Source organism: Phoenix dactylifera, chromosome 1, assembly GCF_051530095.1.
Source record: "Phoenix dactylifera cultivar Ajwa chromosome 1, Ajwa_hap1_PhDact_Kaust_v1.1, whole genome shotgun sequence".
Lineage (NCBI taxonomy): Eukaryota > Viridiplantae > Streptophyta > Magnoliopsida > Arecales > Arecaceae > Phoenix > Phoenix dactylifera.
This window is the reverse complement of record NC_143190.1, coordinates 14,608,918-14,621,239: the sequence shown is the minus strand read 5'-3', so window position 1 is coordinate 14,621,239 and position 12,322 is coordinate 14,608,918. Positions and strand designations below refer to the sequence as shown.

At 43.8% G+C, this 12,322-nt stretch overlaps 1 protein-coding gene across 1 annotated transcript; it reads left to right on the top strand.

Annotated features, from left to right (window-relative positions):
* Positions 1-5,061: 5,061 nt before the first annotated feature.
* Positions 5,062-11,950, top strand: LOC103723815 (alpha/beta-Hydrolases superfamily protein). The gene is made up of 8 exons (XM_008814863.6): positions 5,062-5,423; positions 6,244-6,336; positions 7,607-7,818; positions 9,082-9,226; positions 9,314-9,386; positions 11,103-11,249; positions 11,363-11,488; positions 11,586-11,950. The coding sequence occupies exons 1-8, from the start codon at positions 5,140-5,142 to the stop codon at positions 11,646-11,648; spliced, it is 1,143 nt and encodes a 380-aa protein (XP_008813085.2). The 5' UTR covers positions 5,062-5,139; the 3' UTR covers positions 11,649-11,950.
* Positions 11,951-12,322: the final 372 nt, after the last annotated feature.

Sequence of the window (12,322 nt, the reverse complement as noted above, 5' to 3'; positions counted from 1 at the left end):
GACCATCGGCTTTTTGCAGGTCCCCCGGAGGACGCAGCCCACCGACGTACTATCCGCACCGAAGCTCCCCCTCCTCAATCTGTGGTCACCCCCGGGTCCAAATTTCAGCAACAGTTGGCGCTAGAGGAAGGGCCCGAGTTGTGGCCATAAAGCTAAGGAGCAAGGGAGCTTCTAACGCCTCCCGACATCGCGTCCTAAGTCCTGGACACTCAGTCCAAAACTCACCACTAAGGCCTCCGGCGGATCCAGTCCCTCAAGTCCAACCGGAGCAGTTTAACACCCTGGAGCAGCAAGTTCAAGTCTTGGCTGCCGCAGTTCAAGGTCTGCAACAAGTGGAGGCCCCTCCTATGCCGCCTCCATGGGTTCACGTTAAGCAGGGGAAGAAACTTTCTCCCAAGCCATCTCGAATCAGGCACGGCTCCCGCTGCAATGACGTGGGACGTGGGGCAACCAGTGAGAAGTAGTAGCCCGAGTCTCACGTCAATGAGTTGGAGGGGAAGAGAAATAAAAGCTGAGGTCTGGAGGAGGAGAGTTATGGAGTTTTAAAATAGGATTGTAAGCCTCTGTGGCAAAGGGTACAGTCCCATTAAATTCCATTGCCCTTCAAACTCTTCTCTCTTGTTCCACGATCAGGACGACGGCTACATGTCCCCACTTCTCTCGTTTGGATCATCAAAGCCTGCAGCAAGTAAGAGACCAGCATGTACTCCCTCCTCATGGGTGTAAGTCCTCAGGACGGCGCTCGCGACATCGTTCTCCAGCAGAACGTCGCCATCATCGAAGCTCCCACCGAGCTCATGCAGACCAAGCTCATCCAGGCCGATCTCAGAAGGCCGAGCCGAGCTCGTCGTCCACATGCGGTGGCCACGCCCTACAACAGTCTCACCGCACCATGCTTTGCTTGCCGGCCAAGTCCTGAGGGACTTCGAAGCTCGAGAGCTATCAAAATATTTTCAAAAAGGTACAGAACGCCACTTTGGCTTTAAATAAATTCAATATTTTACCTATTTTCAAGTCGGAGAATCCAAAAGACGACCTACGAGTATTTCTATCTCCAACGTCGCCCCGCTCCGAATGAGGGCGCACGATCGCCAACGGACGAAGTCTGTCTCCTGTATGTATCTCCATCAAAGACCTCGACCAAGTTCGGGATGCCCCGCTGAGTCGACCGCGAGCCTCTGGCTCCCTCGGCCTCGAAAAGCATTGCAGAGTCGACCGCGAGCCTCCGGCTTCCTCGACCTCGCGCATGATCCCCCAACTAAGGTTGGGATGCCCCGCTGAGTCGACCGCGAGCCCCCGGCTCCCTCGGTCTCGAAAAGCATCGCAGAGTCGACCGTGAGCCCCCGGCTCCCTCGACCTCGCGCATGATCCCCCAACTAAGATTGGGATGCCCCACTGAGTCGACCGCGAGCCCCCGGCTCCCTTGACCTCGCGCATGATCCCCCAACTAAGGTTGGGATGCCCCGCTAAGTTGACCGCGAGCCCACGGCTCCGTTGGCCTTGGGAAGCATCGCAGAGTCGACCGCGAGCCCCCGGCTCCCTTGACCTCGTGCATGATCCTCCGACTAAGGTCGGGATGCCTCGCTGAGTCGACCGCGAGCCAAGTCTCCCTCGACCTTGGGATGCCCCGCTGAGTCGACCGCAAGCCAAGTCTCCCTCGACCTCGGGAAGCACTGTTGGGCGCCGCTGAGTCGACCGCGAGCCAAGTCTCCCTTGACCTCGTGACGACATCTCCACGACCTTTCGACACATTTGACGCCTTTCAACGCCATTCGACGCCTCTTACAACAACACGCCCCGATCTGAGTGGAGGCACCCTGCTGAGTCGACTACAAGCCAAAGAAGACCGCTGAAGTCGACCTCGGAGCAAAGTCGCTTAGCTCGGCTTGGACAGCTCGGCTTAAGGCCGTTAGCTCCGACTGCATGAGAGGTATATCCTACTTAGCACATAGATCTCCATAGACATTTGACTATATTACAGGACAATCGATGACTGGACTACTTCCTTCGCCCGAGCCAAAAAGTAGCTCGAACTCGAAAGTCGGGAGGTAGCGTTGGGGGAAAAAATAGACCCCCCCCCACAAGTATAATTAAAGCACCCAAATCCGACAGCAAGCCTGACTTCATGCAGACCGAGCTCATGCAGGCCGACCTCAGAAGACCGAGTTCATGCAGGCCGAGCTCATGCAGGCCGAGCTCATGCTGGCCGAGCTTATACAGGCCGAGCTCATGCAGGTCGAGCTCATGCAGACCGAGCTCATGCAGGCCGAGCTCAGAAGACCGAGCTCATGCAGGCCGAGCTCATGCAGGCCGAGCTCATGCAAACCGAGCTAATGCAGGCCGAGCTCATGCAAACCGAGCTAATGCAGGCCGAGCTCATGTAGGCCAAGCCCAGAAGACCGAGCTCATGCAGGCCGAGCTTAGAAGACCGAGCTCGTTGTCCACATGCTGCGGCTACGCCCTGCAGCAGTCTCACCGTACCATGCTTTGCTTGCCGGCCACGCCACGACATATCAACCAGGGACCATACCCTGCTACGACTGTCAACAATTAATGCGCATGGTCTCCACGGATCTCCGGCTTACTCAAAATCTTAAGCCATCCATGGCAACTCATCGACTCACTTAACTACGTCCGGTCACCCATAACAACTCATTAGCTTCAGTCCTGTTCTCCACGACAACGCACTAATTCAGATGACCACACTTAATCATGACGGTAACTCATTTAATTTGTCCGGTCACATTACAGGTAATCCTGTATCCCTCCTATAAAATGAAAACTTCTTCCTCTTTAAAGGGGGATTTTTCTTCTTGATCCTGACTCTGGGATCTTCGCATGTAATATCTCTCTTTCTCCACTAAAGCCCCCCTCTGATTTAAGCATCGGAGGGCTGACGTCGGAAGCTCCGGCCACCGGTTTTTTGCAGGTCCTCCGGAGGACGCAGTCCGCCGACGTACCATCCGCACCGGAGCTCTCCCTCCTCAGCCCGTGGTTACCTTCGGGTCCAATTTCCAGCAACAGATCTACTAATAGTTTTCTCTATATTCTCATGGAGGTTTTTATTGCTTATATACTCACTATCATCAATCGCTTAATTATTTCAGAGAAGAATAGGAGGGCATCAAGGGCATGCCTAAACAGTAGCGTGAAGAGTTCAGGGGCTTACTTTCTGACGCTACTAGGCCATTTCTACTGGGATACACAGAACGCTTCTTCAATGAGTTAGAACTGTTCTTGGCTTCAGGTCTAAATATCGAAGCCTACGATAAAGTTTGCAAGTAGCATTTGGGCATGTTGTCTGTGAAATGTTGGTCACTGCCATCCAGCTAGCTGGAGATAGATCCACACTCCTTGGCGTCAACAAGCCTGGGAATTTTTGGGCCAATTCACTAATCTGAATGAGAGTTGGAAATTAGAAGCGATGGCTAAATGTTAACAAGAAACTTAACAAACTTGATTACAAAGCCAGAAAGTTGACAGCAAAGCTTAAAACATGGTGATCGTACTTATAAGCTGATACTCCACACAGCTGTAGCAAGCGTGCAAAATTTTTGAAAATTGAGTGAGCCCAAATCAAATCCAACTCGAACTCAAATTTTTTCAATTGGAATTGGATTATACATGGATCCGACCCGATCTGAATGATCCGTTAGTCAAAGTTTGTAGCCGTGGATTCGATGAGACCCGACTTAATTTTTTATTGGGTTAGATGTAGGTCTAATATTGGAATCCCAATAAGGAACTAAATTAGATAATTAGGTCGGAGTACCTCGTAATCCAGTTCAATCCGATTCATTTGTACCTCCACTAAACAACAAACTCTCCGCCTGCACCTAGGGCTGGAAGTGGGCTCGGGCCGGCCCGAAGCCCATCGGGTCGAGCCGCCCGCGGGCCGGGCTATAGGCTAGGCCCAATGCATTTTCGGGCCCGGCTCGGGCTGAATAATTAAGCCCATTTCTATTTCGGACCGGGCTCGGGTATCTCATTGGCCTGGCCCGGGCCCGGCCCAAGCCCGAGCCCACTTCCAACCTGAGGAGTAGCCTGAACTTGCTGGAAGCCAGAATGAGATCAAAGAGGAGGGGGATGAAGGCGTCATTGGCGACGAAGGCGATGTCGATCCAGGAGACGTACCGCTTCATGGTGTCGAGGGCGGCGATGGCGAGGTCGGGGTCGGAGGAGCGGTAAAGAGAGATGGCGTCGAACTAGTGGCGGGCGATCTGGGGGACACACTGGAGGCGCATGGAGTCCTTGACGCGGGAGGCGGCGGCGGCGGCCTCGTCGGGGGAGCGGGGGTAGTCCTGGCTGAGGAGGTTGTCATCGAGGGCCGCGAGGAGGCGGGCGAACATGTCGACAGTGAGAGGGTCGGTGGATGGGAGGCAGGGGAGGAGTTGGTGGAAGGGGGAGGGCCAGAGGGTGGAGTACTCAAGGCGGATGAGGGCGGCGATGACCTGAGCGAGCTTGTTGCGGAGGAAGAGGATGAGGGTGGGAGGTGGCAGTGGAAGGGGAGGGAGAGGAGGGAGGAGCGGAGAAGGAGGAGGTCGGCGGGGGAACATGTCGACAGCGAGAGGGTCGGCGGATGGGAGGCAGGGGAGGAGTTGGAGGAAGGGAGAGGGCCAGAGGGTGGGGTACTCGAGGCGGATGAGGGCGGCGATGACTTGAGTGAGCTTGTTGCGGAGGAAGGAAGGGGATGAGGGTGGGAAGGGGCAGTCGGAGCCTCGGAGGTGAGGGAGAGGAGGGAGGAGCGGAGAAGGAGGAGGTCGGCGGGGGGAAAGACGGGAATACCGGAGGAAGTGGGCTACTCCTCGGGCTCGTGATCGGGCCGGCCCTATTGGGCTCGGGCCGGGCTCGGACCGAGTTTCTGTAAAATTGTTCAGGCCTAGGCCTGGTCCGAAGCCTGGAAAATAATTTCGGGCCAGACTTGATTAGAGGTGTGGCCCGGCCCGCCCACTTCCAGCCCTACCAAGACCGCTATTTCTGTGGGCTCATTCTTCTCGGTGACTACGCCAATGATTCGCGTGGTGCACTGCTTACGTGGTGCAGGGTATAAATTGTTCCGTGCCTCCATTTACGCCAAGCGTTCCGAATCCCTCTCCTCCCCTCCCATTCCTCTCATCTCCGGCACGAGATAGAGATGAGATGGAGTGCTCCCTCTCCTTAGAATTAACCAGGAAGATGGCGAGCACCAGCTCTTCTTTTCTTCCCTCTTCCTTTCCTCCCCCCAATCCCCATCTCCGGAGCGGTATCGTTTCGCTGGATGGACTTCATCGCCCGAATCTTCCAAAACCCATCTCGCCGATGAAATCCCTTCTCTTTTCTCGATTCTCCTCGATTAGGTCGAGATCTATTTTCTGTTTAAAGGGGCAGTCCGATCCAATGCCGGTTGTCTCGACCTCCTCCTTGGAACCAGAAGTTCGCACTGGGTATTGATTGCCACTCTTCTTTGTTCTGGTTTCTTGTAGATAGCATTGTTCTTATCGTTTTTTAGCCTACGCTATTGATTTCAATCTGCCACTGATCCTGAATTAATTCAATTTTCTCATATCCTTTTCATTGAAAAAACCTTTTGTGAAATTATTAGACTACTAAAATCTTACTCGAACATTTTGTTTTAATTTGCTGAAATACTAAATTCAACAAGTCTGAGCTACATAGCATAACGATTAATTGAAGCAAAATGGTATCCTTTGTGAGCCGGGAAAAAAAGGTGAATACTATCCGGCATGGCTTCAAAAACAGGTGGAATGGGTCAGTACCCGGTACTATACCATTCCAATGCCAAATGATCTCGGGAGAACAAAACTGGTTTGGGTCCGATACCAGTATTTACACCCTTTATATTCAGTGTAATGCGTCCGAATATGGTTGATACTCATGTGGATTGGTAAATACATAATTAACCAAAATGTTTGATGTGTATATGTGCTAGTATGATCAATAAGTCGGCACAATTACTTAATTTCTTTATCTTTTCCTTGCCATCACTCTAGAACTGGAGGCTGAAACTAACATGCAAAATGGAGTTGGAACTGGGAAGATTGATTACTTGCACCTGCTCATGGAACAGAAAGAAAATGGATTTCCACTCTCGCTTATATTTTTGTTATGTGAATTTATTGTCTTAAAAGTTTGCTTACATTTTGGATTACATATATTTGGTAACTTTATTAGGTATGTCATGCATTGATATGATATGCTTGTTTTTCTTCTGAGGGTTCATTTGCTTAATTTTCTGTCTTGCAGCATGTGGAATTGGCAAGGTTATCGCATTCGTTACCAGTATGCTGGAAAAAGTGGGCCTGCACTAGTTTTAGTTCATGGTTTTGGGGCAAACAGGTGTATGTTATAGACAAAACTCCTTCCCATTTGCTGACAACTTAGTATTGTAGGTATTGGTGTAGGCATGTTACTCCAGAAAAAGGTTGTTATGCCTGTGAAATGTTATCATTTATAGCACATATTAATTATGTTTAATTTGTTTGTTTTCTTGATGGAACCATTCACTATCAATTGCTCTTTTTTATTCTTTACTTAAAATAACCATTATCTTTGATTGGATCTGGTAAGTGCAATTGTTTTCTGGAATGTCATTGGAGGAAAATGTGTCTACAAGTTGACCCAAGAACTTATAAATTTCACTAAGAGCCATTCTTGAACAGCATAAAGTTTATCAAAAGTAGAAATCTAAAATTTTATAAGAGAATAATTGCTTCTGCTGTGGTTTGAAAAAATATAGTATATTATGAATTCTGTTTAATTGACAGTATTCTTAACCATAAGCGTGTATAGCTAAAGCTGTGAGCTGGGCCATTAGTTTAGGTTCATTGGTCTTCATTGTCAATTTAAGCTCAAAAGCAAGGCCTAAAACAACATTTAAACATGCTGCCTTTTAATCTTCGGTAGCAACATGCTAGTCTACTTTCACATGTGGTGTGGTCTCCCATCTTTAATGCTCTTCTTGCCACTCCTCTTCGCCCATTCGGTGCATAAGTTGTTAACATGTGCCTCATGAACAAGCAAACCTAGAATAATACGTTATAATTTACACGATCGGCCAGCACGACCAGCAGCCATGTTATTTTTATTCCAAAATGGGTGTTTATATGGCATGTATGCTCAAAACTTATCTATCATTGCATTTTCCATAGGGGAACAAGAAGAAATAAATATCTCAAAAAGTAGAAGACCTTAAAAGGAAATAAAAGAGGAAAGTAGGAAAAAATCGTACTTTAACTTAGAGATGAGTGAAGCTGTTGAGGTATGACCTGGATTTCCCTCTTTTATCCCAATAGAATATGAAAGAGCACTAGAACAACCCAGATGACTCAGTGTACGGTGATCATGTCTGGGAAAAGAGTAATTTTTATCATATTGGTATTGTAAGATCTATCTTCGCATTGGCTTTGAACTACAATGCTCAAGTCTTTGAAACCATCTCCTAGAATTGGTTTCTATATTTCAAATTTTTATCATATTTCATAAAATAGCTGAATGTATTTTGGAAGCATCATACATGGATTGATTTGCTTATTTATTGGTTTCTCTTTATTTGCCTAGTATGGTGTCCTCAACAAGCGGTGTTGACTAATTGGGTTTCCTTTTGTAGTGACCATTGGCAGAAAAACATTTCTGTTCTTGCAAAGTCACACAGCGTGTACGCAATTGATCTTATTGGTTTTGGTTATTCTGATAAACCAAATTCGCGGAAGCCTGGCATGAATTCTATTTATACATTTGAGACATGGGCATCCCAACTAAATGAGTTTTGTGCTGATGTCGTCAAAGATGTTCCATTCTTTATTTGCAACTCCATTGGAGGTATGGCTCATGCAAAGATTCCATAATCAACAAGAATTGAGTAATCATACTATAATGATGTTTCTATGATGTAACCCTGAAAATCATAAGAAGAGGTTGATCCTTCTACATTTTCTGTACTTCCCTAGAATTTTTGAGGAAACATTAGGAAAAATAATGGGGAAAGCTAACCAATAGAGAGTTGGAAAGGGTGAGAGATTGGGAAGCCCAGGCAATCAGTTTCTTGTTGTTTTTTTCTGTTCCTTTCTTTTTTATCTAACTTTGTTCGCTTGTTTCCTTTTCTAGATACCCCTCGCTCTGTTTGCCATGAGAGAAGAGGTGGAATCCAGTGAGGACTTTGACATGCCATTCTTGACTTTGCACAAGTCAGGCATGATAGAACTCTAGGCTGTGGTTGGGTGTTATCTCAACCGGCAAATCCTATGAGCCTACTAACTTAATAAAAAGCCCAATCTAAAGTCTCAATCAAATGGAACAAAAAATAACTAATGAAAGATTTCAAACTAAAATTAAATAAATGTAAACCCAATCTAACCCTGAATTACATCATTCCAGCATGTAATCTTCGTATGGTTACAGTGTTCATGGACACATCTCCTTGAGTTATCAGCGTGCACATGCCTCTGTGAAACCCAAGAAATAAGAAAAACTATACAGTCTACTATAACATCTATCTAAATATGATATCATGATTTTAATTTTGGAAATTTTAGAAAAGAAAGAGTTTTTATTATGTGAAATTGGGCCACCATGATATGCCTATCATCATTAGTTTCAAGAACGTATTTATGTTTCCCTGGAAACCTAGAAACTGGAAAGGCGTAGAATGTATAAACTGTATGCCCATTATGAATAAGAAATATGTGATTCTGAAGTTTGACAAATGAAAAGCATTCTTTGTTTATATTTGGTTGGTCTGTCATTGGTTATGGGATTGCTAAACCCTTTTCCAAAGATATATGCACACTTGAATACATATATGTACTTATTAGTATACATATATGCACAAGGTGATAAATACGTGTCATGATTCTGGCCTCGGTAGCTATCATGGCAATATAAATTTTAGATACCTAACACTCTTTTTGCCTGCTCAAGCCTTGTGGCTACTGAGTAACTGTTTAACTACATAATGCCTGCATGAGAAAGTATAAAGCTGTTTATTGTCAAAATGCAAGACTAACCAATGGAGATTTCTTACTATAGTATAGAAAGATAATCTTACGAGCTATGCCTTGTATACAATTGCTATTTGCTTCACAGGAGTAGTCGGTCTTCAGGCAGCTGTTATGGAGCCTCAACTCTGTAAGGGTATTGTGCTACTAAACATTTCTTTAAGAATGCTTCACATTAAGAAGCAGCCTTGGTATGCGAGACCTTTTGTTAAATCATTCCAGAGCCTATTACGGTAATTAATGTTTGATACCTGACCTTGTAAATGATCTCGCTGTAGCTTGCTATGGTTATGCTCAGGATGCAAATTCTGTTGTTACAGGAATACAGCTGTTGGAAAGCTGTTTTACAATGCAGTTGCCACACCGGACTCTGTTAGAAGTATTCTATGTCAGGTATTTTTGTCAAAACATTGGATATGAACCCTCTCACGTGAGTACAGTAAATGTGCTGGATTACACAAAATCGATTATTCTACTTTGAATGTTTAATATTTAATTTATTGATCATGGGATAAGTTTGACAGATGGGCCAATTCAAACTTTTGCATACATAGTTGTTGTAAAATTTTCTAGTGGCGTCTGAGAATCAAGAGGTTTTTGTCGAACAAGGACTGTGTGCATTTGAATTGATGGCTTTTTTGAGGTCATTTGAAAACTCAGACATCATTTCCTTGTGATTATTAAAAAAATTATATGAAAAAGGGTGGTTTTCAATGCCATATAATGTATGCTCAGAAGACAGTAGAAGACAGATGGGAAACCAGTGAGTCCATTTACGGTGTAGTCTTCATGGAATCAAAACAGTTGTTAGTGAATGAGATTTCCTATTGAATTGTTATAGTATTAGTAGAATTGATAGCTGCTGGTATGCTAATATACTATAATACATTGCATGCATTTTTTAAAGCACATTCACTTCCAAAACATCTAAACAGTTAAAAACTAAATATGTTCTATCCACTTTTCAATCTTGTTCCTTCTCCCAATCCCTGACAGAGCTAGTTGCCTAGTTGTCTATTTTGTCAAGCACCAGTCATTTCTACAACTTTTTCTATCAATTTTCATCAGTATATTTGATAATCTGCTATTATTTGTGAATGCTTTTACATTTTATGATCTGCAACTGCCAAATCTGGTACTTACAATTACACTATTATTTGCATGCATGGCTTAAAGAATGGTGCATAATGCCCATGTCATTCAGTTCCAAAATATGTGTGCATGAGATCATATTGTACCAAGCTGAATGCTGGCATGCTTCAGTCTTGAGAGATGCACCCACATGTGGAAAATGTGAAGATGGAATGACAGCCTAATTTCTCTGTTCTATAATATCTTTAGTTACTCTAAATTAAACTCGTTTTGGTCAGATCACATGCTTGACCAATTTGAACAGATCAACATTGTAAATTATCTCCAATTTGCATATTTTTGCTGATTAATATATAATTTGAATTCATGTCATAGGGATATGATATTAATACAGTAAATCAATGTATCAGAGTAATTTGAACCGTATTTGCTCAGTTGTATTGGAAAATCAGACTGCATATTATGTTGCAGAAATTGTTCCTTAGCATCATATTCTGTGAGGACGCATTGCATATAGTAGCACAAAATTCTTCCAATAGCCTTTACATGTTTCATGAGAAACATGTATTGTTCTTGTTGTTGTTTCCAATAATATGAATACTTTCAGTACAGAAAAAGTAATTTTCCTTGAGAAAAAGGACTTGTACTCAAAATGATGTCACTGGAAATTAGCAGTGCTAACATCTTTTTGTCTTCATTTTGATTGAAAAGAAAAATATAAATTCCTTGTGAACATGACAGTTACTTATCTTTCTTTATGAATATCTTCGTGTAGAAGCAAATGCATGCCTGACATATTTCATGGGATAAGAACATCTAAAGATGCTTTGCTGTGTCATTTTGTTTCCATTCCCATTTGACATGTCTAGCCTGCCTGGTATAATTAAACTTGATACTTGCAATCTTCATCATGATTATAGCTCTATGAGTAAAGAGCATGTAAGCCATGTTCTTACTTTTTATAATCCATTATTTACTTTTCTTCTATTGAACTGGTTCTTACGAGGTTCTTTTTAGTGTTATTATGACACATCTACGGTGACAGATGAGTTAGTTCAGATAATTTTGCAGCCAGGACTTGATCCTGGTGCAGCTGATGTATTTCTTGATTTCATCTGCTACTCGGATGGTCCTCTACCTGAAGAACTGCTCCCTATAGTGAAGGTTAGTGGAGAGGCTACTTGTGTTTACCATGTCTCCTCCTCTTTGTTTTGTCTGTATCTTGCTAATACAACTTCTATCGCCTTCCATTTTGTTGTTCTTTCTTTTGTCCCCAGTGTCCAGTTTTGATCGCTTGGGGAGACAAGGACCCATGGGAGCCTGTCGAACTTGGAAAGAACTATGCAGATTTTAATACGGTGGAAGACTTCATTATCCTTCCCAATGTTGGCCACTGCCCACAGGTTCTTTGCAGACTCTGTTACTACGGTTAATGAAATACTGATTTCAGTTCGTTGCTTTATTTCTCCTTGCTCATATGCCCTGTTCTTTTCTGTGCAGGATGAAGCACCAAATCTTGTAAATCCCCTAATTGAATCATTTGTTAAGCGGCATTCCAGTTGAGAGATGGATTCTCCATCTTGAGATATATATGACAATTTTGTTGAGACATCTCCTCGGGTGTTGATACTACCATTTCTCACCTAACCACAATTACCAGTTCATTTGGATCTTTCATTCAAGAATAGACGCCGAAATTCCAGAATGGATAAATAACATGACATTCAATTTCAACAGATTTCCGATTTAATGTTTTGCTATCTGACATATAATAGATAATACTTTTAGTTTGTAAATGATTCAACTCTGTACACTTTGGCATTTTATTATGATTTGTTTTATGAGAACTGTTTAGGTCATTTTATTTATCACTAGAAGTTTTCAATATGATTAAAAACTATAGACTGACTAGAATTGTACCTAGTCAATCTATTGTAATGGTTCATATTAATTTTTCACCTTAAAATGCTGTGTTCTTCATTACATTTAGAAATAAATGCTTTGTCTTGTAAAACTTCTATCTGAAATTATTTCCTTAGGAGGCAATAATCTTTGATCTCCATTAAGCAGTAAAAAAAAGGCATGATCAAAATTCAGCTCAATCAGTACTTGCAGCAATTAAAAGGTCATGTTCACCACTTTTTATTCTGCGATGATTACCCATTCCTCTTTACAGCTTCCAGATTTTAGTCTCTTGCAGTTTTATTTTTGGAAAGATTTTGATCTGAGTTTGGTAC